This window comes from Hydra viridissima, unplaced genomic scaffold (genome assembly GCF_058129835.1).
Source record: "Hydra viridissima isolate aposymbiotic clone 2 unplaced genomic scaffold, HvirCarnegie_v1 scaffold_6, whole genome shotgun sequence".
NCBI classification, from domain to species: domain Eukaryota; kingdom Metazoa; phylum Cnidaria; class Hydrozoa; order Anthoathecata; family Hydridae; genus Hydra; species Hydra viridissima.
In genome coordinates this window covers 4,787,209-4,811,799 of record NW_028324305.1, presented here as the reverse complement: position 1 = coordinate 4,811,799, position 24,591 = coordinate 4,787,209, and the positions used below count along the sequence as shown (strand labels likewise).

Here is a 24,591-nt window from a genome sequence, read left to right as displayed (position 1 = left end):
AAAGAATGTTGGTATAATATTCCTCAGGATGTTCTCATTAATTTAGTTGATTCGATACCTCGTCGCTGTGATGCTGTTTTAAAGGCAAATGGATATGCCACCAAATACTAACTTTTTTATTGAAACTATTTTGTTAAAAAATTGTAAATTTTAAAAGTTTTAGTAAATATTTCAGCTTTATAGAAATAAATAATAATCCAAATTCAGCTGTTTCTAAAATATTTGCACGGAAGCCTTTTCAAAAAAAAACAATAAAAATTAATTGACCGGTGAGTTTTAAAAATTTTGTGAAATGGATTTTGAATTGTTATAATATAGAGCACATTCGGTAAAAATTTCAGGTTATTTGAGAAAGTTTGTGAAAAGTTATGCGTTAAAAACTGAACCAAAGTAGGTGTTTCTAAACTTTTGCACGCTACTGGTATATTCACTAAAACTAGTATGAGTACTAATATGATGTCTGCGCTTTTTATGAAGGTAATATTTTTTTACGAAGTGACTTCGTAGAGCGCAATTCGCTCTACATAGCAATAAGCTACTCAGAGCGCAATATTGTACACGCATGCGCAATTATTTTATTATAACAGTGCGATTTATATTTCACAATAAAGCTGGTTGGATAGGCGGTTAGGGTAAGGGTTAGGGTTTGGGTTAGGGTTAGGGATATGGATAGGGATAGGGATAGAGTTACGGTTAACATCAACAAGATTTAGCGCATGCGTACAAAGTATTGCGCTCCGAGTAGCATATGGCTGCATAGAGCGCATCGCTTCAAGTAGCAACGGCCACTGTTTTATTTCGTTGCTATGGATACTTATATTGCATAGTTACCGGACACTTTCCTTAGTTACAAAGTGGTAAATTGATATTTGAATAATTTATCGGATTTTTGACCCACCTTTATTGAATAACAATTGAGTATTTAGGTAAATAATGTTTTAGGAATAATAAAAGCAAAAAATAGTGCAAGAAAACATTGTCAATTTTAAATTACATCAAAAAATTATAAAACAATAATATCGTTTGAACCTTTCCATCAATCATTGTAAGTTCAATAAAACAATTTACTTCAATAGAAGATCCGCAAACCTCTAATAAAATCATACCCAAGCTTTCTATCTCACTTTTAATGTACTGATCTTCTTCAATCACAGATTCCTTGGATTCCATTTTGTATGCAAATCTTATGGGTCTACAATAGGCTGTGGAGGACGACTTTTGATTTCTCCAAATAGGCTCCTTTTCGTTGCTGTTGTTAAATCCAGTCAAATCCAATGCAATTGTTAAATCCAGTCAAATCCAATAATAAATAACGATTCTTCACGCTTTAAATCTCTGTTAATGTCAGGTTCTGATAAAACTTGTTTATAAATGCTTTGGCTAGTAGCACCATCAAAACCAGCCTTACACGGTAGTGTCATTGTTTTTACTGCTTTGTCGTTTAAGTGCTTTAGCACAGGTTCCTGAACTGCACAGATTCTTTGCAAAGTATGAATCATTAAATCTTTTAAAGGAACTGAAGCTGAATAGTCCTCCACTGTTATGTTTGCAGAATAACATTTAAATTTTGCATCTCTGACATCATTGTAAGCGGGGTAGATGTTATATTCTTTCTCCAAGGCTCCGCTTCTAATCAATTGATAGGAGGCTTTTCAGACTTGCATCAATTATTAAAGCCAGTGCTTCGTCTGCTTAATATTTAGTTACTTTATCTGTATTTGAAATATTTAAAACCTTCTTGGCAGCAATAACAATAGGTTCATCTCTAAATTTTTTATTAGCAGCAAAAAATAATTCATTGGATGAATAAGATTCAATTAAACAAGATACACGCCATTTTTTAGTTTTATTAGAACTATTATCAAATGCAGCTGGTTTTCGACCACGTCTAGTTGCAGTTGGTTAATTGTCTTTTTCTGTCAATTTAATAATTCATTAAGCCAGTTCACAAACTTCTTTTCAAAATGTTTGACAGTATAGTTTGCAGATTTCCAATTTTTTTTTATACAAGTAAACAAATCGTTGAACAGCATGTCTAAAATCAACGTCTTTAAAATCAGCAAATTTTGGCTCAATAAATTTTAATATACCTTTGGTAATATTTTGTTTTGAAATACTAAGATTGTATTTTTGGAGAAAATTATGAATGTCTAATTTTGACAAAACCATATCTAAATAATTATTGTAACAAGTATTTTATATTTAAAAGTAAAATGTTGTAATATATATGCCGCCTGGACTACTAATACTTATAAGTAATTAAGTTACTACAAGTGTTAGTAATTAAATTACTAACAACTACCGAAAATATGTTGTTGCTATGCTATGCAAAGTAAGGTATCCATAGTAACCAAAAAAATTAACCTCATAAGAATTGTGAATCTCATATTAATACATAACCCCAATATTGTGTACTTAGCGCAAGTAAAATACTGTTAAAACAGCGTTAATGTAAAAATGAGTTGTTGCTATGCAAAATTTAGTACCATAGCAACCAAGTTAAAACATATAAAATCTGAACGGGGATTTAAGGGGACGAGCAATCACTTAAAATTCGATTGAAGCATCATGTAGCTCAAATAAATATAAGACAATACATGGCAAATTGTGGTAATTATTAGTTATAGTGCGGCAAAAAATAAATTTCTTAAGGAATTTTTTTTTTTAATCTGTGATTTTCAGAGTATAACTGAGATAACATGCTATGACAAATTTATTTCACAAATTGGTTTTTCTTATCTCTAAATACTCTAGAATAACATGTACTAATTTTTTGTTTCAACAACGTAGATGTAATTGAAATATAGGGTAAGGTTGCTAATATTGTACTGATACTTGTATTGTACTTTTAACATAACTTGTTATTTTTACAACCCACAAGAAATTTTTTAACTTATTTTTTATCTTTGCTGAATGAAATTAAGTAATCAACTGTTTTTTTGTCATCCAACTGCATTAAGGCCAGAGTAAGCTCTTGTTGGTTTGTTATTGGAGATTTCTTATTTTAGGTTTTTATGGCTAAGCGTATTTCACTAAAAAAAGCAGAAGATATGATTTGTTCAGTGTACTTATGTTAAAGCATAATTTATCTAAATTCAAAATAAATACTTAGAATTTAAATTATCTTATCTTTAGTTGTCTAGTTTTTTAATTAACTGTATGTCAGATTAGTTGCGTAAATTGTACCTCAAGGCATGTCCTAAATTGTACCGACGCAACCATTCTGACCGCTAAAAAACGCTTGTAAAGTTTAACAAATTCCTTTTGAGATTCCAATCAGAAAAATATCCATACTTACAATACGAACTTTACCACTTAAACAAAAACAAACAAAAAATTCCAGTATTACTCTTGTATTGACAAGTAGTCCTTAAAAAGATGCACTCTCTAGTTCAGTTTTACCAATATGTCAAGGCTGGTGTCATGTTGGCTGTGCAGGTGTTAATCAAAAACAGACACAATATATCTGAAACTTTTGCCAAAAATAATGTTTTTATCTATTTTATTTTACAATATTTAGTGTGGTTGTTTTTAAAACAGATATAGTCTATATTGTTTTACATTATTTAGTATAACCATCTTTAATACCTACCTTCCTCCTCTATTCTAATCTCAGCTAACCCATTGGTAAACATACAATTTAAATAAAAATTGTGCCATATGTGGTGATACCTGTTTTTGGCATTTTCCAGAAGAAAAAAAAGTTCAAGTTGCATAGAGTTTATTAAATAAAAAACTTCATTTCATTATATTATGGACAGTTAGGTGTTATGTTATATCAGAATATTTCCAATTGCTGATTTTATAAAAACCATTCCTTTTAATCAGTTTTTTAAATCCCTTAAATCTAAAATTGTAAAATATTTGCAAAGCTGTAAAGTAATTGAAATCAAGAAAGTGGTACAATATTGGATTACAGTAGTAAAATTAAGGATCTAGTTTCCTTAATTGTACTCTTAGCGCTATTTTTTTAATTTGATTCTTCGAGACTTAACGCTTTTTACATTTTGAGTTTTTTTAACGTCTTTACAACAAACAATCCCTAAATTATGAAATTCAATTGAAAATCCATGTTTTCACTCAGTAGATTAGCAACATTTTTTAGTTTTGTCTTAGGGGGTACAATATTGGCAACCTTACCCTAACACAACGTTGATGTCACCGTTAATTACTTATTTATAATTTTTTTAAATTTCAATATTCAAATGCTTAGAGCCCTGGTAACTAAGGGAATTAATATAAATAAATTATCAATAAATTTCTCCTAATATATATAGATACTAAAATTAAATAGGTTTTCAAGTTTAGACAACTAAAATTTTGCCCACCTTCCAGCCCACTGTGCAGCGGCTCAAATCTCCAGATCTTAATCTAATTGAACATTTATGAAGTCATTGGAATCATAAAATGGAGACAGAAAAATAGCAACCTAAATAACCTCAAGTCCGTTATTGAAAGAAAAAAAAAAAGGTGGACAGAGACATTTTTATAAACAGTATACCTTTCCCAACAGGAAGAAGAAATCATTAATCAAAACCAAATTGTTTTAGATTAATATTGCTTTATTTTTATTTAAAATATATACAGCACGCTGTTGATACGCGATAAAAAATTTTCTCATTTATATACAAATAAATTACAACTGATTCACAATAAAAATATGACACCATTAAATCCTCAATATATTAGAAAACGCTGCGCAAGATTTCAAAGATCTTATTTTTAATTTTACAATAACATGTAACCAACTAAACGCACAGTTATTGAAAAAAAGAACTAATTTTGATACACCAACGTTTGAATGAGGTGTGTAAAACCTATTCCAATATTTATACTTTTGTAACTAAAGTATTAGATCAATACTTTGTAACTTTTCTCGCTTTTATATATATATATATAAAAGAAACATGGCAACAGAATAAGCCTACATATATATATATATATATATATATATATATATATATATATATATATATATATATATATATATATATATATATATATATATATATATATATATATATATATATATAGCTTTTATTTAAATATCTTATTTCACTATATATAACATATATTTATATAAGATTTATCTAAATATTTCGCTATATACAATTTTTTAATATATACTACCTTGATATTCCTAAAATTAAGTCTTCTATTTTTTCTTCATTACGAAGTATATTTGATTTCACTGCACTAATATTATTCATCTAAACAAATTTAAAAAAAATTTTAAATTTTTCTTTTAATGAATAAACAATAACAATAGAATATTTTCATTAACACGATTAAAAAAAAAATGATGCTCTGTATGATTCAAAAACCTTGAGATGATACAAAGCTTACCATTTCGGCTATCTCTTGCTCAAGTTCACTTAAGTGAAGTTTGAGGGGTTCTACTTCAGTTTCTGTGATGCTGAATCAAATATAAAAAACTTTACATTTAGCTAACTATTGGAGAGAAGATTATACTGTTAAATTTAATCTCAAAGAATAAAAAGATGTAAAAGATAAAATATAAAACTTTTTTTTTTAAAGTGTTTTATATATCAGAGCTGTCATCAAGGCATATTTAACACGAGGCAATAAAGGCAAGCTACCGAGAATAAATCTTCACGTGAAACAAAACTCCTATTTAGAAATCGACACAAACTTTAAACCTTTCATAATTTCGAAGTTATGTTAATATTCACCTTTGTTCAGCTTTAAGAGAGAGTTCATGTTTTTGATTTTCCTCTCTCCATACCATCAATTCTTTTTGCATACTATCGATATCTTCCTGAAAAAGCAAGATGTACCCATTAAACTTATCTTTAATTTATTCATTTTTAACATGTCATGTATATTTTGATTACACCTTAAGATTAATCACAACACATGCGATACACACGAAAACGTGATCGAAAGAAATTAAAGATGGTAAAACTTCTGGAGCAATGAGAGTTTGTGCTCTTCATATAAAAGCTTGTATTCAAATATTGTCGAATAAAAATTAAAATATTTAGGAAAAAACCTGTATGTAGTCCATAATTTTGCCAAGAGGATGAGCGCTTCTAACTAAATGTTGAATACTTGTTCGCAGACCATCAATCTAAAAAGAATTTCAAAAAAAAGAAAAAGGGAATAAGTTGACACTTTGAGCAGTTTTGAATGGGTTACAAAAATGACTTCAGCTTATGCATCAAGTTGAGTGATAAACCAAATCAACTTATACAGCCAGTCGACTTATTTAATCATTTATGTTCTATGGCATAAAGTTGTTTTGATATTGATGCCATAGGTCATAAACATAAATCTTGTTTTGGCTGAACTTTACCATTAGTATCAGAAGCAGTGTAAAAAAGCTATGCAAAAAATTAACCCTGCTCTTTTATCATTAGCTTCAAGTTAATTTTTTTTTTTAAAAAAAAAAAAAAAAACTTTCTTAAGGATGCTAAAAAACAAAAAAATCTGTGGGAAAAAAAAAAGGAAAGTTGACCACTTATTTTTAACTTGTCTGTTTAAAAATAGGTGATCAACTTACACAGTATGTAAATATATATAAAAGGAAATGCAAAAACCTCTTTCTCAGCCATTTCTCTTTCCTTTTTACGTACTCCATCAAAAATTACAGGCTTTTCCTGATAAAATTTAAAAAAAATTATTTTGTTGAAAAAAAAACCATGTATTTTGTAATATAATAAAAAATTATAATTTGAGGCAGAAAATTTAAGTAAAAATTTATTTGTTTAAACAATTTGAAAAAGAAAGACATTTATAAGAAAATGAATACTGTATTATTTTGACTGTCTGCTTGCTTCTTACTCTCCAGCATCTTTCGTACAAGACTACCTGCATCACAATAATTGAACAAAAAAATTAGGCATAAAGAGGGTACCTTAATGGTCGAAAATATATATTATGAATAATAATACATATTAATACATATTATAAACTAAAAATATTAACACATATTATACCTTATATACACCTTATTACACATACTATTATAAATAATAATGTATGTTAATCATATTATTATTATATATTATACATATGATTACATATTAAAATATGTTATTATTAACAATAATACATAAAAATAAATATCATGAATAGAAATACAGAAAACTTAATATTCAAAATTAAAACTAGTAGGCCACTGGTGGGAGTAGTTCAATCTCAACTCAATTCAAAGTCTGTTTAACCATACTACTTTAATTTTGTTGAAAATTAGAACAGTTTGAGAACTAAATGAAAAAAGAGAGAAATTTGGATAACTAATTCAAAGTGGTTCTCAAGATATTCAACTTTTAAATACCCCATCATTTAAGGCCGCTTTACACAGTAACTAAAAAAAAACTTAACTCATAAAATCTGTATTAATTATCATAAATCAAAATTATCATAATTATCATTAAGTATCATAAAATCTGATTTAATTATCCAAAAATAATGAAATTTTGCAAAATTTAATAAAAAACAGTTTGCTGCAATTTTTGTTTTACACAATCTAGGTGTCCAAATTTCTTCAGGATAAGTTTTTACTAAGTTTTTCAACTGTACCAAATTTCAACAAAATCAAAAAGCTATGGTTAAAAAAATTTTAGAAAAATTTGCTGAGTTAATATGAAATTACTCATAAGAAAGTTAAAGAGGATGTAGTTTAAAGGGGAGCTTAAAAATGGCACTGTTTAAAAAACATGAAAATCAATCAACAATAATTTTAATCTTTAGTGAATTCCACGGCTGGAATACAAATAGCTTCAAAATATTATCTACTTTTGTAAAAATTTTTGAAGCCATTTGTATTTCAGCAAAATATATATATATACATATTTTTATATACTTATATTTTTATATATATACTATACTTTTAGTTCATTCTATAAATTTTACTTTTTTGATTTTATAAAATATTGTTGAACAAAATTTAAACAATATTTTATAAAATCAAAAAAATAAAATTTAGATAATCAACTAAAAAAGAGATAAAAGTTACACATACCATGCTCCTCAGTGGTGATAAACTCGGAATTACTTTCTGATTGCTTCTAAAAAAAAATTAATAGTTAAAAAGGTTTAGCAGAAAATTTTCTTAAGTATAAAAAAAACCATATAATTTGTATTGAAAAAAGTGGCTTAAAACACTTGTTAAAAAAATAACCTAAAACTGTTAAGCAGCATAATTAAGAGAACTAAACAAAACAGGTAATAAAGGTCACTATTCCTCAGGTGTCAATTTAAGATAAACAAGGTCTCACCACATCTAAAAAATTTTCAAGAGCTGGGTCTTCCTCAACAATGAATGTGTCATCATCATCATCATCCTTTTTGCCTTCTATGATGACAGGTGCCAAAGGCTTAATAGCATTTACCCTAAATACATAATATATTTACATACTGGCAATTTGATTCAATATGAAATTGTCAATATAGTGATATAAGTCTAATATGTTGAATTCCAATATATGAATGATAATGTGTGCTTCCTTTCATTTAAACTTTCTTGAAAACTAAAATTTAACAATTTCATAGCATTTTTCTTTATAAATTAAATCAATTTTAAAAAATAAACCATTTTTTTAAAACCTTACTATTGTTAACTCAAGCTTTTGTTAAAATAATTTAAAACTTTTTTTTAACTGCATAGTTTTTTTCTTAATTATCAACCAAAATAAATATGTAATGCATAAAATACTTTGCCCACCCTTTACATTTATGTCATATGCGTCTACTCATTGATGCTGATTCGTTTATATAGACATAATGATAACAGTTATTAATATCAATATAATAAAAAGATTCTAATACATAAGCACAAAAACATATTCAATAGTTAGGGTAGGTCAATTTTACCATTTTTTTTTTTTTTGAATATCAAAATAAATAATGCTGCAGTTACTGTAACTAGGGCATAACAACAGCTCCACCAAATTTCAGGAATGCTGAATTAAAAATGGCTTACAGATTTTTTATTTAAAGTACTCAGTTATGGACTAACTTTGTTAAGTTACTAAAATCTGTGAAATTTTAAATTCCAAAGTAGTTATCTCATTTCAAAATATCTCATATTGAATATATAATGCAACCAATAAAATGTTTGTTGTGTTACAGCTGTCAATTAAATTTAGCGTATCTAGCGATTGTAAAATAAATAAACAGATAAGTATGAAATAGTTAATAAAAACTTTAACAAAAATCACAAATATTTTCAACAATAAAAAAATGCGGAAAGTTATAGTTACAGATATCATAGACATTACTGAGCAAATTAAAAATTTAAAATCAATATGGGCTGCAGTGAATCCTAATCTACATCTAATAACTGACAAATCTATTGCTAGAAAAGTAAAGAATCTTCTCTTTCTAGTAAAAAAACATTAATTGCAAGTATCAAACGAAATCTTGATGCAAATTTGGATAAGCTTTTCGATATTTCTGCTTGTTCTTGCTCATTTGATATCCTACCTTGCAGTGATAGAAAATCATCATGCAAATAAAGCAAATTGCTCCAAAGAAAATATTGTATGTATTTGCTCTCAAAATGCAAAATGTACCTATAGAATTTATCTATGAGATTAGAGGCAGAAACACTGGTCTAAAGGGAGCATATCAACTTTCTTCAGTTGATAGAGTAGCTTTCAAAAGAAACAAGTGGATTGATAATCAGCACAACAACTACCTCAATGGGTAGTTAATAAAGCAGAATCTCTCATACAACATACAAACTGAGGTAAACTTATTGTAATTTTATTGAAATATTTTAAGTACATGCAAATTGAAAAACCCATTTTATATCCTGCAATTTCTTTCAGGAAAAAGCTGAATGGCAACCAATAAAGAAATTACATGGAGACTACAACTTAATTAAGTTTCCCAGGTTTTGAATTAGTCAGAAATGAGTGTTTGTTAAAATTAGGTGCAACTCTTGAAAATGCTTTATTACATGACATTAAACAAGAAATCTCAAGAAAAGATGTTGATATCAATTACATATTGGTTCACAAGTGCAAATTAGATAGAGCTAAAGCACAAGTAAAGATGGTTAGTGAAGGTAAAGATCTAGAAAAAAAAATCAGTTAATTTGCCTTGGCCTTGGTGTGGATAGTAAACTTGATCAGAACACTAAAAAGAAAACTACAGCTAATTGGGTGTGCGCTACATCAAAAAGAACTTCCTTTAAGAGCTCTTTTTAAAAACCTAAATGGTATAACAACTGGACCAGGCTTTAGTGACCTTCTTAGCAAAAGATGTGTTAAAAATATTCAGGATACACATCAGGTTTTGTTCAAACCTGTCACAATTCCAATAGTTGATGGGTATATTCCAGAAGAAGTACTGAAAGACCTTAGTATTGATCAAAAACTTTTATTTGAGTATACCAAAGGAATAGGATTTGGTAAAGTTGCTGATAAATGGGTTGCTTATAAAATTGGCCTTTCTAATCATGCAAGGTAGTTAAATCTAGCTATTTGTATTCTCTGTTTATAATCAAGAAAAAATCAACCAAACCAGTCTTTAAAAAAAATAGTCTACTTTATTGTTCAGGTTTATACTCCAGCATGGTTTGAAATAAGAACATTATCTAAGCTGCATGACTCTCCTCGTCTTCTTTTTTCTGCTATCATTCATATAAATATTCTTTCATTTAATGTGATAAATATAGTGAAGCAGAACAATAAAAACAATGCATTCTGCCTAAGACCTGAAAACATTCTTTATGCCAAGGTTGAAGATGATAGCAATGAGATCTGAAATCATGGGTTTCAATCAATACTGACTCTTAGACAAAGGTATCTTTTTAAATTTATTAATTGACTTAGTTACTAAAAAATCTTATTATTCTTTTAAACACAATCATAACACAGCATTGATCACAATTTTTATATTAACAGAATGAACTTGACCAGTCTGCAAAATGGATTGAAAAAAATTCCTGAAATATATTTTAATGCCAATCACTGGTATGAGTTGATTGACCTCACTGCTCCAGACGTTACAGAACCTACCATGCAACACTTTACAATTCACGAAATTCAATACTTCATAGACAACTCTGTTCTGGACATCCCATCTCACTCTCTAAGTGTTGAGTGAACTGTTAAACTAGTATCGGAAGCCTTCCATTAGGGTTACAGGTTTGAGAATCGACAAAGCTACATCTAGAGAAAATTGCTTAGCAGAAAGATGCATCAAGCATATGTCAAAATGATATTATTCCCATTCGTATGATGATATTTTAAAATAGATTCAAAACGTTACTAAATTAGATAAACAACTTTTTATGAATTACAACCATAGATGATAAAAATGGCATTTAAAAAACTTTTTAACATACTCTCACATTTGAAAATTTTGATTTCCACTCATTGCACTTTTTATACAATCATAATATTTAAATAATTAAATCATAATAGTTAAATCTACAAACCAAACTCTCTCTCTCTGTCTATATATATATATATATAGATATATATATAGATATATATTATATTATATATAACTATAATTAAAAATGATAAAGAAAAAAACTTTTATTATGGAACTTTAAGTTTCATGCCTAACGGCAATCATCAGCCATATATTACAAAATTTTGTAATATATGGCTGATGATTGCTGTTAGGCATGAAACTTAAAGTTCCATAATAAAAGTTTTTTCTTTATCGTTTTTAATTGTAATTATAAATCGCTCTGTTTTGAAATTTATATATAATCAAAATAAATTTCCTAAACATTAAACGCTTTTCAACGAACAAGAGCTTTAAATTATTTTAATACAACATTACATCAAATGATATATATATATATATATATATATATATATATATATATATATATATATATATATATATATATATCTGCATAATTTTTATTATTCAGTTTAGTATAATAGTCTACAAAAATATTTATACTTTGCTTGTGAATCTTCAACCACTTCTGCTTTTTTAACTTTTGGTGGTGCAGGTCTAGCACTACTTGGCCTAGCTAATTTTTGACTAAAATATAATATTAGAAAAATCAACAAATCAAATGAAAATCTTAAAATAAAAGTAAAACAAAATCAGTTATCAACTAAAGCAATAAATGAAAACACGTCTTATAACATACGTTGCTTGCTTTTGTGGATTATCATTTTTTTCTGTTTGCAATTCTATAAGTAAAATAAGATTAACTATATTTATGCAATATAAATGACATTTTTAAATAGGAAATCAGAAGTATTGTTTACCCAAAGTATTTTCCATTGTTAAAATTTTCTATTTATTTTCCATTGTTTTCCCATATTTCAGCTAACATATAAATTTCTCTACAGAAAAAATTAGTTTCTTTTGAAGATTTCCATCTATTGACCCATTTTTCAATGTCTATATAAGAATTGAATACTCATCAAAATAGCTGCAACAATCAAAGTAAAGGGTCTTCTAATAGTGCAATGTCCAGTGAATATGGGAGGTGGGGTAACACAACCCACTTAAGTAGTTGCAACTGTTTATTTAACAACTTTATTGTATTTAATAGCAATATGCTGTCTAGCATTTTCATGTTAAAAGATCACCTTTTTGTGTCTGTTGACATATTCAAGACATTTTTGTATTAATGCTTGGTTTAAATTGACTAAGTGTTCTTGATAATAAACAGCTATTGTAATGCAAACAGCTATTGTAATTTTTTGCCCCCAGTTACACTTCTGGGCAAATATGGCTTCCTTTTATGCCTTTGAAGCAACAACTTGCAGATTGATAACCTTTTTGATTCCTATTGATAACACCTATGAACATCTCTTTCCTTTAAGCAATGTGCTAGCCAAGTTTCATTTTCTGAATTAATCCCATAGATTTTGCTAACCAACGCTTGCTAATCATAAATTCTTAAACATTTAATGCCTGGCAACTCTTTAAGTTTACATTTTTAAGTTTAATCTTCCTTAAGTAATGATTCCAATTCTCTATCTTAAACTTTTTTTGGTTTCCCAGTCCTTTTTTGGTTTCCCAGCCCTTTTTTTATCTTCAACATCAAAATTATTGTTTTTAAATAATTAGAATCATTCTTTACAACTTTTTTCAGATTGTAAAGCATTGTGAGCATCAACTTCCATGAGTACCTTCTAGGTTTCAACAACACTTTTATGCAACATAAAATATCAATAAAATTTCAGTGAATGTTGAATTTAACAAAATTTAAAGAAACACTTGTTGACTAATTATCTAAAAGTTGTACACTAGTTAATAAAGCTTGTAGTACTATCAATTAAAGTGGTACCAATTTAATTGACATGCATTTATTACAAATTATGAAATTGATTAGAAAATGACAGAAGCTTATTCAAATACCCAATAGTAAATTTTTGTAATTTAGTTTTAGAAAAGTATAAAAAGATGGTTTACTAGAGGTAGTTGAGCTAATATTAGCTGTAGTTGTTTAATTGGTTTTAAGCTTTTAAACAGTATATTGCAACTGTTTGCACAAAAAATCAGATAAGAAAAAGAAAAAAATTTCTAAAAAGATATCATACCTTGATTTAAAGACTCATCATCTAAATATAGAGAAACAGAATATTATAACTATACAGATCTAACACATAATCAACATAAGTAAATAGGAAAATATCCCTACTTGCAATAAATGAATTATTCACCTGAATCTTGTTGGTTTGGCTTAACTCGAGGTCCTTTAGCTGAGGCTGGTCTCTGCATACTTCGCATACTCTCTTCTTTAATCTATATTAAAAAGCCTTTTTTGTTTAACTAAATTTATCTTTTTAATTGAACAAAACCAACTCATTAGTATCATTTTTGATATACTAATTGCACTAATATATACTAACTGTGTAAGAGTAAAGTTGTAATTCTCATTTTATTTTAATTTTATTACAATAAGGATAAACTAGTTTCAAAAGAAAATGAAAACAATGTGAGGTTTATTACTTTTTAAATATGTAACTGATTACATATTACTGTATTACTTTTAAACTTATTTTATCTTAAAAAAATCCAGTAAAGGAAATTTTAATCAATTACTTACATCATTTTCTTTATTTTTAATTGAACCCTAGATAGATTAAAAAAAACAAAACAATCATTACTTGTAAAACCAATCAATTAAAATGACAAACAACAATTTAACTACATAAAAAAAACATACACTTGGCTGATTTTCTCCTTTTTTCTCTTTTTCTCTTTTCATTTTTTTACCATCTGTCACATCAATGTTTCTTAATTTTTCAGGATTTTCCTCAGGTTGCTTGATCTTATACTCATCAGTTGACCTACCCTCCTTAGATTTGTTTTCCTTAAAATCTTCATTATCCTTTAATCTATCTCTCTCCCTTGACCTTCCTTCTTTTTCCCTTCTTTTCTCTTTATCTTTTAATGAACTTTCTTTTTCCTTTGAAGTAGATCCAGCATCTATTTTTTCTCGGTCCTTTGAACTGCTTTCTTTCTCTCTTCTTTTCTCTCTATCTTTTGATGAGTTTTCTTTTTCTCTAGAAGTAGATTCAGCATCTATTTTTTCTCGATCCTTAGAACTGCTTTCTTTCTCTCTTCTTTTCTCTCTATCTTTTGATGAGTTTTCTTTTTCTCTAGAAGTAGATTCAGCATCTATTTTTTCTCGATCCTTAGAACTGCTTTCTTTCTCTCTTCTTTTTTCTCTCTCTTTTGATGAACTTTCTTTTTCTCTAGAAATAGACTCAGCATCTATTTTTTCTTGATCCTTAGAATTTCCTTCTTTCTCTCTTCTTTTTTCTTTTTCGTTAGACTTACCTTGATAATCTTTCTTTTCTCTCTCTATCAAATTCCCTTGTTGATCTTTAGAGCTTCCTTGTCTTTCTTTAGAGCTCTTTTCTTTTTCCTTTGAACTACTCTCACGTTCAACTGAAGTTTCTAATCTTGTTTTTGAGCTATTTTCTTTATTTTTACCAATTCTTTCTACAGATTCCTGGTCTTTCAAACTTTCTTTGCTCTCTTTACCAATTTCCTTTCCATCTTTTGCTTCCGATTCTCTTATTTTTGAGCTTCTTCTCTTTTCATTATCTTCACGCTGACAAATAAAAGTTTGAGTAAAATTTAACAAAAAAAAAAAACAAAGCTTCATAGTATAATAATTACATTCATGAAAAATCAAGTTATAATTGTTACAAAAACATTATTCATTTTTAAACTATTCACACTATTCAAAACATCAAATTTGATTGATGAAACATTTAAAAAACAATTCATCTCAAAGAATCACAACATACTGTCAGTTTTACAAATAATAAAAAATAGAAGTTTGAATTTTCAATCCTGCAACTCCCATGTTGTGAGGTTCATGAAAAAATAATTCAATAAAAATGAAAAAGAATAAGTTGGATTTTCTGTTATATAAATCTTACATAATAAAATGATAAATTGTTATGGAACCTTGAAATCTTTTCTATTTTTCTTTTTTCTTTAAAAACCACCCCTAGAACTATCCAAATGTTTTTTCCACAAACCTAACAACCTGAGAGAATTAGATACTCAGAGACATTAAATATACATATATTAAATATACATATATCATACATACATACATACATACATACATACATACATACATACATACATACATACATACATACATACATACATACATACATACATACATACATACATACATACGTACATACATACATACATACATACATACATACATACATACATACATACATACATACATACATACATACATACATACATACATGCATACATACATACATACATCCATACATGCATGCATGCATGCATGCATGCATGCATACATGCATACATACATACATGCATTCATACATACATACATACATACATACATACATACATACATACATACATACATACATACATACATACATACATACATACATACATACATACATACATACATACATACATACATACAATACTATATATATACACACTACCAGTCAAAAGTTTAAGTTCACTTGCTTTTTATGTTAAATTCTACATAATTTATTCAGGAATATAATTCAGGAATCAATAGGTTTTTATTAATCAAGTGCATCCTATGAACAATAAGTTGAAACAAATTCCTAATCAAAACAAAGGAGGCTGTTTGATGTTTCTTCACAAATTTTAATGAATGTATTGCTTCATAACACCTAGTGCATAATATTGTCTTCTTTGTGCTGTAAGAATTCACCTTTTAAAACATTTTAAATATCATAACTGCTACAAAGAATATTGTCATTTAAATGGACAATTCTCACCTAACTTAAAAAAAAAAATTAATTTTTGTTTTATTAGTAAAAAAAAAAACAACAAAAAAACAACAGGCAACTCCAGCATTAGGTACTGCAATGTAATTATGCATAATTATGCATAATTATGGTTTAAAAGGATGTGTTACTGCAAAAAAAAACCATTACTATGCAAACAAAATAAAAACTTTGAATTATGCAAAAATACCTAAGTACTAGACAAATAAACAACGGTCTAAAGTTTAGTTCTTGGATGAATTAAAGTTTGAAATTTTTGGTAGATGATGTAAACAATATGTTTGATCAGGCAATCCATGATTAAACAATTTTATTCTAACAGTCAAGCATAATGAAGGATTGTTAATAGTCTAGGAATGGAACAAAATTGGTAATCTTGTGCAAATAGAAAGCATTATGGACAAAAAAAATGTACCACATAATTTTCCAACAACATGCATTTCTATGTGGTAAACACCTTATGGGTTTGGATTTGCTTTTTAGCAGGACAACAATCTCAAGCAAAGTTTAAATATTGGCAGAATTCCATTCCGGCTAAAGTAAAGCAAAGAGAACTAAAATATAAGAAATGGCTTCCCAATTTCCTGATTGTAGCCCAATCAAGCTGTTGTGAGACCAGTCGGACAGAATTGTGAGGAAATTGCAACCAACCAATACAAAACAGTTTGGCAACATTTCTAAAAACTTGTTGTTATAAAAAAACAGATAGAATCATTGAAACAAACTAACTGCAAGAATGCCCAGAGTAAGCACTGCTGTTATAAAGGCAAAAGGCAGATAACACAAAAAAAACTTTAAAAGTTTTGTAAGAGTCAACAAAGTAATCATAGCAAAATACAACAATTTAGGAAAATCTTAGTTTTTACTATATTTAGTTAATAGTGAGGTGAACATTAACTTTTGACCAGTAGTGCATATATAATATATACACACATATACATACTATATGTATGTATGTATGTATGTATGCATGTATGTATGTATGTATGTATGTATGTATGTATGTATGTATGTATGTATGTATGCATGCATGCATGCATGCATGCATGCATGCATGCATGCATGCATGTATGTATGTATGTATGTATGTATGTATGTATGTATGTATGTATGTATGTATGTATGGATATGTTTGAGTCTGTTAAATAAAAATCTATAGAGCATTTCAAACAATTGCATGCTTCAACAAAGATTTTTTTTCAAGAAAAGTGTTAAAAACTTAAAGCACCACTGAAAAATGTTTGATCTTTGGCAATTACATAATCTGGGTGCATTGCAGCAAAATTCTTTAGAACCAATTGAATAAAATTTAGTTTAAATATAATTTAATCACAATTATTTGCTAAAATATGTAGACAGTCCTCAAAACTATTCGAAATGTAATATTGTTAAAATTTAAGAAAAGGGAATGGAGTGAAAAAAAAAAGAGAACTTTTTCATATAAAAGTTTTAAAAATTAGGATGTCTTATACTCAGAGCTCTACAAAATTCCAGGACTTCTCACACAATATTTGCAAAATATCAGATTTTTTTACAATAGATTTTAAAATCTTGGATTTTACAAGATATGTAGCAATACTGTATAAAATTTATTTAGACCTAAAGTTTTATTCTAATAAAATGAAATTGAGAATACCAACTAATATGAAATTAAAATCAAATCTTACATTTTTTGAGCGGCTACCAGTGTCACCTTCGTTTTTTCTCCTTTTTTCTAAGTCAGGTTCTTTATCACTACTTTGTTCTTTTTGAGTACTACTTCCATTAACCTTTACTTCGTGTTTTTCTGTCTCTTTTTTATCATCATATTTAGTCTTTTCTTTTGGTTTAGCATCTTCAGTAGGTTCATGTTCTTTTTTATCTTTGCTGGATTTTCTATGATTAAAAACACAAACAAAACAAAAGAGACTTTCTAAATTTTCTGAATACAACTTTTTTAAAACTGTTAGTTTTAAATGAAAAATTCAGTTATTGTTCAAAAATCACATTATGACTTCACACAAGACCTCCCACTCCCAGTATGGGTTAAATTTTATAATTTTGGGATAATTTTGTAGACATAAAATCTAGAGCCAAATTTTGGAAATTTCAGGACAAAATACAAAACATTTTGGGATTTTAGGACAAATACAATCTGATTTAGCAACCACTGGAAGACCTGCAAGCTGAAAGGCTTTCTCCTAGTAAGAAACTTGATGTCTGCTAGTTAAAACATTTTAGAGCATTTGTAATAGCACTCTGGATAAAAAAAAGAAAGTAGCAGGATGCAGTTTCATCCTCACCTCATATCATGCCCAGGGTGAAATGAGGTGAAGATGGATTAAATGTTACCAGTAACAGGGTGACCTAACTTGACACTAAACATAACTGAAATTTTTTTACCAATAAACAGAAATGAATAGTGATTTACTATCATATAACTACCATTTTTTTAAAAATATCATTTCTTAAAAATATCTTAGGACATTTAGAACATAAGTAAAAAAATTATGACATTTTGGGACAAAATATAAAAACTTTTAAAAATTGGAACATTTTGGGAGGAACTGATATAAAAGTTAATAATCATCAAAAATGATACCATCAAAAATAACGAGTAATAATTTCATTTACTTGGAGACTGGCTTTTCCCCACCCAAAACTTTACGCACAGCATCTGATGTATCAATCTTGAAGAAAATTATTTTTATATTCAAGGAGTTTTCTTTGAGCAACAAATAGCAGAAATAAAATATATAAATAAAAAGAACACATTAAAACTTAGGAACCCAACAAGGATATTTATACTTTTTTAGCAGCAACCTGACCAAGGGCTTGTAAAAGCTCATTAGTTTTGTGGGGCTCTTGCCCAGCAACAACTTTTGATGGGCGTACAGATAGACTTTCTCCTGAAGCAAAACCTGCAAAAATATTTATAATAATATATAAATAAAATATATTTAAATATATATATATAATATATATATTTAAATAATATAAATAAAATATATAGATAAATAAAAAAAAATTAAAAAAAACTACAATAATGATCAAACTTATAATAGTAAGGATTTAGTTCATACATCTAAAAATTATGTCATGAACTATTATAAAATGTATCCATACCTAATGTATGACTAATCCATCATTTCAAAAGAGATAAAGATTTAAACTAAATTTCCTTTTATCAACCTTCAAAAAAATTATGTTCTTTTAAGAATTTATTGCAAAAGATCATGCTTGATCCAATAAAATTATTTGGCCAAGTGTGATTTAATGAGCATATTACAACATTAAAAAATCCAAAAAAATTACAGAAACAATAAATTTTCAAAAATTTGTTGGATTCCCTTTTATTAGTTGAACTGCATAAAAACCCTGGGGTACAGAATTGACTAACTTTTTGGTCACTTCAGTCAGGATATTATTGCATTCTCTTTTAATGTTTAGCTAGACATCATTTAGGTTGCTAATTTCTTTGTCTTGATTTTTCAACCCAAACAATAGCACAGATATTTAATTGGGTCTAAAGATTGAAACAGCCATTTGAGAGCTTCATTAATATTTTTTGACAACAATTGCTTAGTATAGTGTACTTATTGTCAAGCTGGAAAACAAAACTGGACTTGATGTTGAATCCTTTTGAATTCATTTTGCGTTTAAATACAAAATCTCTTGTTCATCTAAGAATGCTCAATATTGAATATTGTTAAATCGAGCAACATATTTGTGCATTTAAAATGAAGAAAGCACAACTGTATATGGCAGTTAACATTTCATACCTAGCAGCAATCATCAGCCATGAAAAACAAAAAAAAAACAAAATAAAAAATAAAAAACAAAAAAACAAAAAAAAAAAACAGTGGTACAAGTTATCATTTTTAACGAAAGAGGGATTGTACCAGATTATGTTATACTTTCAATTCCTACTGTACTAGGAATATAGGTAATATTTTAGTTATAAGCAGGTTTGTTAAAAACTACATTGGAGTGGAATTTCAAAATATACTGTTATTAAAAAAAAGCAGTAAATGAGCACAGCTTAATAGAATGTAGGATTTGCATTATTATGGCAGATGGATGATTGAATACAACATAAACATAGAACACCTACATGTTTACTGTAAAACTGGAATGAGTTTAACAGTTTTTATATTGCATTGAATAGAAATAATTAGATCATTATTTCTAAAGATTTAAATAAAGCGCTTTTTGATTCTTGTATTTAAGGACCATCAGCAGTTTTAAATACATTGTGTAAGTGTAAGTATGTGTGCGTTAATGATATAAACACACACACACACACACACACACACACACACACACACACACACACACACACACACACACACACACACACACACACACACACACACACACAAACACTTACATAAACTTATAAAGTCACTAACTTAAACTATATAACATTAAACCCACTGATGCTGCATAATTTTTTTATGCAGCATCAGTGGGTTTAATGTTATATAGTTTAAGTTAGTGACTTCAAAAGTTTATTAAAGTAAGGAAACTAAATTTTGGTATTGAAAAAATAAAAAAAAACAACTAAGGAGGTACTATGCATCTCACAACAATTTAGGATCTCAGTTAATTACAAAGGAAATATCACTGTACCCAAACAATCAATTGTCTTTTGTAAAAAACTCAACTTTGCTTCCTTTTCCTAAAATTCAAAATACATCAACACTCATTCATTTAATTAAAAATCAACTATGGAAGAATTGAAACAAAGAGTATAAATGTAAAGTCATAGTCTTCAAAAAAAAATTTATGAGTATAAAAAATGAATTTTAAAATTTGAAATGTTTAAAAGTCTTGGAAGATACTTTTTATTAAATTAAAAGTTAAGAGTTATTATTGGATCTTAACTCACAAGATTTAAAAATATCTTTTAACTATTTACTTTTTTAAAACCAAATATATAAATATATAACTATGTTTATGTTTTCTCCTAGAATTCAACATTATAAAAAACTTTTAACAAATACAACTTACAGTAACATTTCCAGAATTACTTTCTGCTTCACTATACAACCCTTTTAGTGTACCATGACTTTTCATCACTTCCATGATAACATCATGTAAAAATCGAAAGGGTGGTTTTCCTAATAACTTCTCAGTTAATGGTGGCTTTTTAATAATTTTTCCAAGAATGTCTTGAGTTTTCTTTATAACATTAGGATCCATCGCCATACTTTCTATTTCAACTGTATTAAAATAAGATGTTACATATATATATATATATATATATATATATATATATATATATATATATATATATATATATATATATATATATATATATATACATACATATATATATATATATATATATATATATATATATATATATATATATATATATATATATATATATAATTATGATGGCGTTATTATATTAAAAAACAGTTTTATAACTTAAAGTGAAGTTTACTTCGATAATAATTATCATATTACAACTAACAATACAACTAACCACCTAAACTGTATGCATCTAGTGAATCTTGCAATTATATAGCTAGTGGCTTTTACTATTATACAATTAAATAAAATAAATTTATGATCTAATAAAGGCCGAGCTTTGAGAGTAGTAACTAAACTTCTCAGATGTACATTGATGCCGTAGCTACTTACATACATCTTATTGTTTAAAATCAAGCTTCAATTTAAATCGATGGTCGTAAACGGTTCTTGTTGCTTTTTGTTGCCAAGAGAATTTTTCGTTTTCTTAACAGAAAAAGAGTGCTCTCCTCCGTTTATTTTATAAAACTGACGAAATTAAAACATGGTACGTAACTATTGCAGATGCTCATGTCCAAAGTAAATTTTAAAGAATAGCTTTTTTCTTAGTATAGCTTTACCATTTCAAATCTAACTAGAATCTATCCTATCATATCAAAAATACTCATGAGAAACATTTGATATCATTATAAAACGCAAAAATGACAGATAGTAATGAAGCTATGACAAGTATACCTGTTTACTTTTATTTGTTAAATATTTTCTGACTGACTTGATAATTTAATAACTATTATCTTAATGAATTAAATTACTCTACCATATTTATTATATGACTTATCATGATTAAAGTGATTTTTAAATGTTTTTTAGATTTAATTAGTACAAAATTTAATTTGTTAAGTGGTTATATTTTTATATCCCGCAGTTTGTGCTGCTCCTAACCGTTTTAGACAGTATTTTAGTTGTTGTTGTTTTTTTTTTACTTGTTTTTTGTTTAGTCTATGAATTTTTCTGATCTGAAATAAATTATTAATAGTATTAATAATTATAATATTAGTAATAGTAATACATATGTTTACTCTTGAATTTAAGTAAAGTATTCAATGTCTGATCAAATTTACAAGCAAGTCTCTTTTTTTTGAAAAGGTTCAACAAGAAAAATTTATTGCAAATATTGTGACAAACCAATAACAGCACGATCAACATTGTGCAGCATTTAAGGGGATGTAAAAGAGCGTCTGACAAGGTTAAGCTGTACTTCAAAAATTAAAAAAAAAAAGTTCAAAGTATTCTAGTTCAAACAAAAGGAATTGATGATACGACCTCAAAAACATTGAACATTCAGTTTTTAAAGAATCTGGGCGGCCTGCTAAAAGAACTATGCTAAATTCATAATTTGAGACTGTAAACAAAATTGACATAAAAAAGATTGATAAATCATATGCAAGGATAACTTTCCATACAGGAATACCTTTTGCGTTAGCTGATTCTTCTGCTTGGAAACAACATTATGCTAATCTTAGACCTGCATATAAACCTCCATCTAGTAAATGCATCAGTGGGTGCCTATTAAAGATACATTAAATGATGAAAAATGTACACTAAAAGGATATGTTGATATTTCTAAATATGTAAGTATAGTGACTGATGGATTTTCAAACATTAATGCAAATCATCTTTTTAACTATTCAATTCATGTTGAAAATCAGACCATGAAACCAGTTATTTACAAAAATGAGCCTACTTAGCAAGAGCAAAAAACTGGAATTAATATTTCAAAATGCATAGAAAATGTAATTCTTGATGTTGATAAAGTTAAAAGCATTGTAATGCATCAAACATGAGTTGCATAAGATATTATTGAAAAAAAATATCCAAAAACATTTTGTATTGGTTGTGCGGCCCATAAAATCAATCTTTTAGTAAAAGATATTTGACTTTTCCTGAATTTGTGGATATTTTAGAAAATCTGTGTAGAGCAAATTTGTTTGGTTCCCTAGTCAGCTACTATAGTCCAAGGATAAAGGTCTTGTATGATGCTGACATCTCCTATTTTGCAATATTTTTTTTGTAAAAAGAGTTGGTGTACCACAGTGACCTGATGCTCAAATGAGCAATTATTTTACAACAATTTTTCATTGAATTCAAACATACAGTTGGCTTCTAAAACCACTGTTGAGTTCTTTTTGGCCTAACAAAAGCTGTAAAAGAAATTGTGAGAAGATGGACTTAAAGGAGAAACACACTATCCTTGTAATATTAATCCAAATGAATAAAAATGTATTAAATCTTCAGTAACTATGAAAAAGTAAAATTAATTTAAACAAATTGTGATGTCTATATGAAAAACAAAGATTGTTTAAAGTTGCACAATAACAGGTAAAAATTATCGTTGAATTATTATGGCTTGTTATGTTGTTCATTTGTTCCCACTCCCCCTGCCAAAAAATGATTTTAAATTTATCTTAAAATGAAAAAAAACAATCAGGGTCACTGGCCTATAAGTGCTAATGAGTTACCGATGAACATAACTGTAAAATGTTTTATAAAAAAACATAACTTATGTTAAATATTATAATAAAACGCACAAAAATATTGAGCAAAAAAAAAAAAACACAAAAATTTTTTTAACGTTGTAACTGTGCAAATTATTAAAACCTCTTTGCAAACTTATATCACGGTTTCGCCAAAAAATCAGAAAGTAAAAAGTTTAGTTTACGGTATACTTTACGGTAAACTGTATATTAAACTTTTAGTATGCCGTATACTAGCGATCCCTAGCTATGACATCTTCTTTCCCTAAGATAAAAAAAAGAAAACGTGGTGCGGTGCTAAAAAGAAATATCTTTATCTTTCTAGGATGAATAATTTGATATAAGTTTATGTAAGCTTGAAGAATCAAAAGAACTTGACTATTTTGTGTGTTGGTTGTAGGGTTCACTGTTGCAAATTATTAGTATTGTTATTATTTCGTTTATAGAAAAAGTTTTAAGAAAATGTTCAAGAAACAATTGTGGGAATAAATTCACGGAAATAAAAATTTGCCTCGTCGGTTATTATTCAATTAAATCAGAGAAGTGTTAACCAAAATCTTCTAACAAATTGTATCTGAACGCTG

The 24,591-nt window shown here is 27.5% G+C and overlaps 1 protein-coding gene across 5 annotated transcripts in view; it reads right to left on the bottom strand.

Annotated features, from left to right (window-relative positions):
- Positions 1-5,040: 5,040 nt before the first annotated feature.
- Positions 5,041-24,591, bottom strand: part of LOC149886733 (intraflagellar transport protein 54-like) — a 280,492-nt gene continuing 260,941 nt past the window's right edge. The window contains exons 1-20 of one of the 5 annotated variants that reach the window (XM_090091597.1): positions 21,712-21,962; positions 21,228-21,439; positions 20,847-20,895; positions 19,023-19,135; positions 18,849-18,904; positions 17,903-18,110; positions 14,126-15,019; positions 14,006-14,032; positions 13,620-13,701; positions 13,497-13,517; positions 12,092-12,134; positions 11,896-11,979; positions 8,244-8,358; positions 7,988-8,033; positions 6,773-6,831; positions 6,561-6,620; positions 6,014-6,091; positions 5,694-5,779; positions 5,347-5,416; positions 5,041-5,210 (exon numbers count right to left, since the gene is read on the bottom strand). In XM_090091597.1, the coding sequence (XP_089947723.1) occupies positions 5,127-5,210; positions 5,347-5,416; positions 5,694-5,779; positions 6,014-6,091; positions 6,561-6,620; positions 6,773-6,831; positions 7,988-8,033; positions 8,244-8,358; positions 11,896-11,979; positions 12,092-12,134; positions 13,497-13,517; positions 13,620-13,701; positions 14,006-14,032; positions 14,126-15,019; positions 17,903-18,110; positions 18,849-18,904; positions 19,023-19,135; positions 20,847-20,895; positions 21,228-21,425 (2,373 nt within the window). In that variant the 5' untranslated portion in view covers positions 21,426-21,439; positions 21,712-21,962 and the 3' untranslated portion in view covers positions 5,041-5,126. Of the gene's footprint in view, positions 5,211-5,346; positions 5,417-5,693; positions 5,780-6,013; positions 6,092-6,560; positions 6,621-6,772; positions 6,832-7,987; positions 8,034-8,243; positions 8,359-11,895; positions 11,980-12,091; positions 12,135-13,496; positions 13,518-13,619; positions 13,702-14,005; positions 14,033-14,125; positions 15,020-17,902; positions 18,111-18,848; positions 18,905-19,022; positions 19,136-20,846; positions 20,896-21,227; positions 21,442-21,708; positions 21,963-24,591 lie in introns of those variants that run through there. The other 4 variants (XM_090091598.1, XM_090091595.1, XM_090091599.1 and 1 more) reach the window with 4 other exon arrangements.